The sequence below is a fragment of the Sinocyclocheilus grahami genome, unplaced genomic scaffold (genome assembly GCF_001515645.1).
Source record: "Sinocyclocheilus grahami isolate Dianchi unplaced genomic scaffold, SAMN03320097.WGS_v1.1 scaffold158.1, whole genome shotgun sequence".
NCBI lineage: Eukaryota > Metazoa > Chordata > Actinopteri > Cypriniformes > Cyprinidae > Sinocyclocheilus > Sinocyclocheilus grahami.
The window spans coordinates 1,333,701-1,340,358 of record NW_015505337.1 but is presented as its reverse complement, the minus strand read 5'-3'; the positions used below and the strand labels follow the sequence as shown (position 1 = coordinate 1,340,358).

The 6,658-nt window shown below is 34.6% G+C and overlaps 1 protein-coding gene across 1 annotated transcript in view; it reads right to left on the bottom strand.

Moving 5' to 3' along the window:
- LOC107592801 (gephyrin-like) overlaps positions 1-6,658 on the bottom strand; it is a 114,524-nt gene that overhangs the window by 24,902 nt on the left and 82,964 nt on the right. The window contains exons 10-11 of the mRNA XM_016282364.1: positions 3,913-3,954; positions 2,685-2,759 (exon numbers count right to left, since the gene is read on the bottom strand). Of these exons, the coding sequence (XP_016137850.1) occupies positions 2,685-2,759; positions 3,913-3,954 (117 nt within the window). The remainder of the gene's footprint in view (positions 1-2,684; positions 2,760-3,912; positions 3,955-6,658) is intronic.

Below are 6,658 nucleotides of genomic sequence, written 5' to 3'. Positions count from 1 at the left end.
TTTTGTGTGAATGTTTGGGGGGGGGGGGGGGTGGTTATGCCGGCCAGCCAGGAAGGTAGCACAGGTTAGCGAGGAAGAGGGGTGCGGTGAGGCACAATGTCACTCGGGACAGTACACCACTTATACTGCACTTCTGTTCCAGTGAGGTTTTAGAAGACACCGGAAAAAAACTGAGCATCATTGTGCTAATGGCCACCAGAGCAGGGCAGAGTTTGTATGTTACATTATTGCATTTGAGGTCTGAAGGGACTGAATGAACTGCACACGTGGAATGGACATATGGGTAAATGAATGAATGAATGACAAAGAAACCTTATGGACAGGTACACATTCAAATATCAGGGTTACCATACCAATTATTCTTAATTTAATGCCGTAGAAACATTTATCTAATAATGGCATAATGTGAGTTTTCAGTTAGTTGCACTTGTTTTCTTTCTTTAAACTGTACTACTGAATGCATTAAAACAAAATGTTGAAATAAAATCGTGTAAAAATGTAAAACAATGTATAACTCAAGATACATTTAGTTTATTGAAAGCCCTGTATATATTTTATGTATAACACATTATGATTATTTTTTATTTGATTAAAAGATATTATTTAAATCCATCTAGATTATTTAAACCATAGACCTATAGGTTTATCATAGTAAATGAATGAACGATGAAGAAAACAAAACAATTACTGCTAAAATGCATATTAAAATATCAGGCAATAAATATTAATAATTTATTTAAGACAATTAATGCATTTACCTAATTGTACTTTAAAGCTGTTTCAGTTTTATTTGTTTCCATAAAACGGAAATGTACTATTTAAATAAAGTAAAATAAAACGATCCAAAAAATTTTAGGTTATTCATGTTAACTAAAAAATGCCATAAGATTAACCATGATTAAATTGAATCTAAAAATAGTCCTGTTTATATATTTTGATTATAATAATGGTGATTCGAGAGAATCATAGATTTAGATTTACCGCAAAAAAAATAAATAAATAATAATGAAAACATAAAAACTGCTGCTAAAAGGCATATTAAAATATCAGGCCATAGCCCATGTTTTAGATACTGTTTTAAAACTCTTTCAATCAGTTTCATTTGTTTTCTTTCCTTACGAAAAGTAATGAATGCAGTAAAACTGAACACACTTTATTAAAATAAAATAAAATAAAATAAACCCAGTATTGTGTGTAACCAAAAAAAAAAAAGACGATTGTCATTAGATTTAACACAACAACACAAACACGCAGACCTAAGACTGGTACACTCTTAAAAATAAAGGTGCTTCAAAAGGTTCTTCAAGCGATGCCATAGAAGAACCATTTTTGGTTCCACAAAGAACCATTCAGTCAAAGGTTCTTTAAAGAACCATCTCTTTCTTACCTTTTTATAATCTGAAGAACCTTCTTTCACCACAAAGAGCCTTTTGTGAAACAGAAAGGTTCTTCAGATGTTAAAGGTTCTTTATGGAACTATTTAGACAAAAAGGTTCTTCTATGGCATCGTGAAGCACCTTTATTTTTAAGAGTGTAGTGTGCTGTTAATCAGCCATTTTTTTACCCAGTCCTGTAAGTACAGGCAAGGAAAATTGTATATCCTTGGCACTTTTTATTCTTCCCCTCCTCCTATTTGTACAACTAACCTCCTTTCATCAGACAACAGACAGAATGAGCTCAGAGTGGAGATGAGAGGTAACCAGTGATCACAGGAGGGGTTGAAGGAATGGACGGAGGCAATGAAAGCAATGCAGAGACGTCGGGTCTCTTTAAATCAGAGCTGGACCAAAGAACTCAGTGGACTGAAAACACACGCTCACAAACAGACACGTCCTCACACACACACGAGGTGGGGAACCATGTGTCAGCATACAGGCAGATGAGAGTTAATCCCTGACCACTGAAATGCAGATGGAGTAATTGGGGAACAGCAATGGGGAATGAATTATTAACAAGTGAGTGTCAGGCCCAATAAGAGGAACTCCGCTCTGTGATTAACCAATCAGAAATGATAGATAAGACAGTATGGAAACTAACAGCTGTAATGCTGGCGAGCCATTTTATTAGCTCAGAAAGAGGGATGAAGAGAAAAGAGAGGGAAAGAGAAGCTCTTTTCCAAAACCTAGTGACCAAAACCAAGTCACTTTCAACACGAAAGCTGCTTCAAAAGGCAGGCTGAATGATTATAAAGATGGAACTATCATATTAGTTAATTAAAATAATTAATTGCAAATAAAATGGTAGATAACGTGATTAATATCAAATGTTGAACTGGCTTAAATCTGAAATGTATTATATTAAGTTAAAATGTATATTAAAATATCATGAGATGTTTTAAATATTCATATTAATTAAATATTCATATTTTATTTAATACAAATAATTAACTAACCTCCTTGTACAATGAGCATTTTCCCCAAGGAAAGTAATGAATGCAGTAAAACTGAATGCATTAAAGTAAAGTAAAATAAATAAACATTTAAATAAAAAAAAAACAGTAGTATATTAGTATCATTGGACAGAGATTGTTTAAGACAAGAAGATAAAGCTATAACAAAACAAACTGCCCTGATGCTACATCAGTAGGCAGTGGGCCGCGTGCAACACTCTGAGGGAAGACTTTAGTGCATGTTTGTATGTGTGATTGGCTGAATGTTGGTTTATGTGAAGATTAATCTGTTTACCTGGTCCAAGGTAGAGTACCTTGACTTGAGCGTGATGACCTCATCCAGGTGAGCCCTGAACTCTCTCCGTGAGGCCTGGAGGAAGCCACAGGACAGTAACTCACCTGATACAGCCTTCCCCATTAACACACACACTTCACAATATACAGTCACAAACACACACTCTAAGGATCATCTAACACTGAAATGAAAAATATGAAGGGGAATCAAGCGAAGTCATAACAGCAAAATAATCCCACTACTACTACGCAACCAAAGAGGAGCAAAGCAGCTGCAGCGTGTCTCTGTGTGTTACGCTGACCTTTCACCTGATTTCCAAGAACAAAAGAGGCTTCCGTGGATAATGAGCACTTGGGATTGTATTAAAGCTCACTTCTATAACCCCTCCAACTTTATGAAACTGGAAGTGTTGCAAAAAAGTACCATTTTATGAGAAATAAATGTCTTGAGGAACAAGAGGGGTCTTGATTTCACTCAAAAATTTAAAAATACATAAATAAATAAAAATAATTTCATTACCCCAATGTAAAAAAAAAATCTAATTTTTGTTACCGTAATTTGAAAAATTATGATGTATCATTTAAATAGTATTATATTATCTATAAAAGTTGTAAAATGAACAGTATTTATGAATTCATGATAGCATTTGTTAGCTATATGAAATACATTTAAAAAAAACTAATGTTTTAAAGACTATTACAATAATGAGAATCAACTTTTAGAATAATAGGAAATAATAATAATAATAATAATAATAACTTATTATAATATTAAGAGTTTTAATTAATTTTAATATAATTATAATTTATAATTATAAATTATGTATTATTATTATTACTATTATTAGTATTCACACTATTTCTATTTGATTTTGGGATGATGCAGTATTTCAAAATATTGCTTACAGCAGCTGTAAATGTTTACATCAATTATGAAAAATACTGCCCATATGCATTGATCAAATTAATGATTCTGTGTCACGTAATCCTTATTTAGGACAGAAAAGTTCAGAATTCATGAGAAACTAATGATTTAAAGGACACACACAAACACACAAAACAAACTACAAGGCGTTTTTGGGGTTAAATAAATGAACCGATGAGACAGACTTGCTTTACAGGGATGAGTTGTGCACGTGTGAGGTGTGTGAGCAATGATTGGCCGAGTCTCTGAGAGGGGTGTGGTTAGTCGCAGGGTGATGGACGGCGCTGTGTAAAACATGCTGTACCTCTGTGACACTATAAGTGGATGAACAGGAGGTGAGCCGGGCCTGGTGCAGGGAGAGAGGGAACAGGGAAGAGGAGGGTTAACACTGCAGCCACAAGCAAGGGAAACACATACAAACAGCATTCCCGTCATTACAGCGAATCACGGCCAAGTGTTGGCCAAAACATGTAGAGAACACATTCAGGACACCAGGACGCAGCAACCCCACTGCCAGTTTGACAGGACACAACTGTACAAGTTTGTCAAGACCTCCAGAGAGAGTCTCAACAAACAGAAACATGCAACTAATTATTTACAGTGATCGCTCACTCCAAAAAATCGAAATGCTGTCATTATTTACTCGACTGCATGTCATTCCAAACTTGTATGACTTTCTTTCTTCTGTGAAAGACAAAAGGTGAAATGTTGAAGAATGTGTTGGCTACTCTTTTCCATTTTATGAAAGAGAATGAGCAGTTTGTGGAGCTACAAAATGACCAGAAAAAAACAACAACAAAACAAAACATTACAATGGGGTCCGAGACATGGCCAAAAAAAAGCCATGGCATTGAATTAAGAATTAGTTTCCACGACTAGACCACATTCATTTTCTGAAGGCCATGTGCAGTGTTTCAAAAAAAAAAAAAAAAGACATGTTTTCATTTGATAATGAAGGTGGAGTGGAGGGTAAGGTTTTCAGTAAATAACAACCCTTTTGGATTTGGAACATAACACAAATCATACGGACCACTTAAATGATACTTTTACTATGCTTTTGGTCATTTTACAGCTTGACAATTCAGATCCCAATTTATTTACCACATGGAAAATTGGCAGTACATTCTGCAGCATTTCTCCTGTTGTGGCACACTGAAAGAAGAAAGTCATGTGGGTTTTAAACAATATGAGAGTGAATAAATGATGACAACATTTTTTATTTTTATATGAACTATCCCTTTAACACCTACATTTATACTTTTCATTTGTAAGTCGCTTTGGATAAAAGTGTCTGCTAAATGACTAAATGAAAATGGATTTTCCTTGTTTAATCTACTCCACTGACAGCTTCCTCCCTCCATTTAGAGCAACTAAACTGCTACAAACGGTGGTTTTGGTTATTCACACATCACAACCATGAGCACATTAACATATGACTGCCAACATTTACATATCAACGCCCATTCAGTATTCTGCAAGTCAGCCCTCTGTGATGAACAACAGTGTGAATTAGGCTGGTATTTCTCTCATACAGTTAGCTATTCATAACACAATTCAAATAATTAACTCTTTTAATATTTATTACAGTAACAAAAACAGCCTGTTTAATCGCAATTGTTTTTGATGTAAAAACATTGACTTACACTGTAAGTAAACTTTCAGTGTAAGATTGCATACAACATTAGAATATGGCCGCTTTAATAGACTGCTAATGTAGCTATATGTGTCAGAACCTGTTTACGTGTGTATAAACGTGGACAAACACACATTTTGAATTAAACAGAACTGGTCGAGACTATAATACACCACTATTTGTCCTTGCTCTCTTGCACAAGCCTTTAACCTCTCACACACACACACACACACACATTAATGAAAAAATTAAATGCAGAGGCACTGCCAGATACAATATGCATCTCTTCCACAACTATCACACAGCTGTCAGATTCAATGACAGGGCTGTGTAGTAATCGCCACTGTTCTCCCCTTCACCTGATCTTCAATCTCCTCTCCATTCATCAATCGAACAGAAAGAGGAGGAGGGGGTGGAGTGGGCTCAGGGGCAAAGGGTCATTGGACTGTCAATGTCCATTTATTGCACTTCCAGACAGAGTAAGCCTGGGTATGTCCCTCAAACCAACACATGCAATCTAAACATGTCTGCAGTATGTATATACCTTGAAGTGCTTGCTTTCTGTTAAACCAGTATCCCAGTGGTAGCATATTTAAACATTTCTGGGTGACACTTTTTCTTTCTGATTATTCATAAAGAAGGTCTGCCCTGTGTACACTTAGTATGAGGCAAGTAACTTAAAAGCACACAATATTCACCAAAACGTTTCCACATCAAAACAATGCCAATTTTTTTAAATTGAAAAACATCTGGAAGAAACAGAAACAGAAAAAAAAGATTAATATTAATGATGAATATTAACTAGATTGCAAAAAAACCCCATAATTGACTAGACTGCCGGTCTTTACTCACTATGAATAAAGTTTTTAAATATACTTTTATATTGCAATAATTTGACATTCAATCTTCAAATTAATGTACAAACAACATAAAGGCAGTATATTTTTAAATATTTGTTTAATGGCATCTTTTTTATGACTGAAGGCCAGTATCAATGATACCAATACTGATTTCTCTATAAAATTAGTTTTCCCCCCCCTGATATTTAACCATTGACTATAGCCATTCAACATTACAGTATAATAGAGAGCTATCAATTTGAACATTTATTAGACTTTAAAAAATAACTTCTAATTTAAGTGAACTGAAAACAGACTTCACATAAACCCATTATAATAAATGCCATATTTACCTGTGCCAATCAGCAGAAATATACAGAAATTGAAAATGAAGTTATCAAACACTAAATTAAATATAGATGAATCCTTGAAAGCTATAAAAGTAATTTTTTCCTCTTTTTTTCTTTGTCCTTTGATTAATAGACATCACAGCAGCTGGTTATTAGAGTATTTTGGCTATTATTACATTAAGAGTTGCCGCTGCTGAACGTGACACGGATCTGACACGCATCATATTT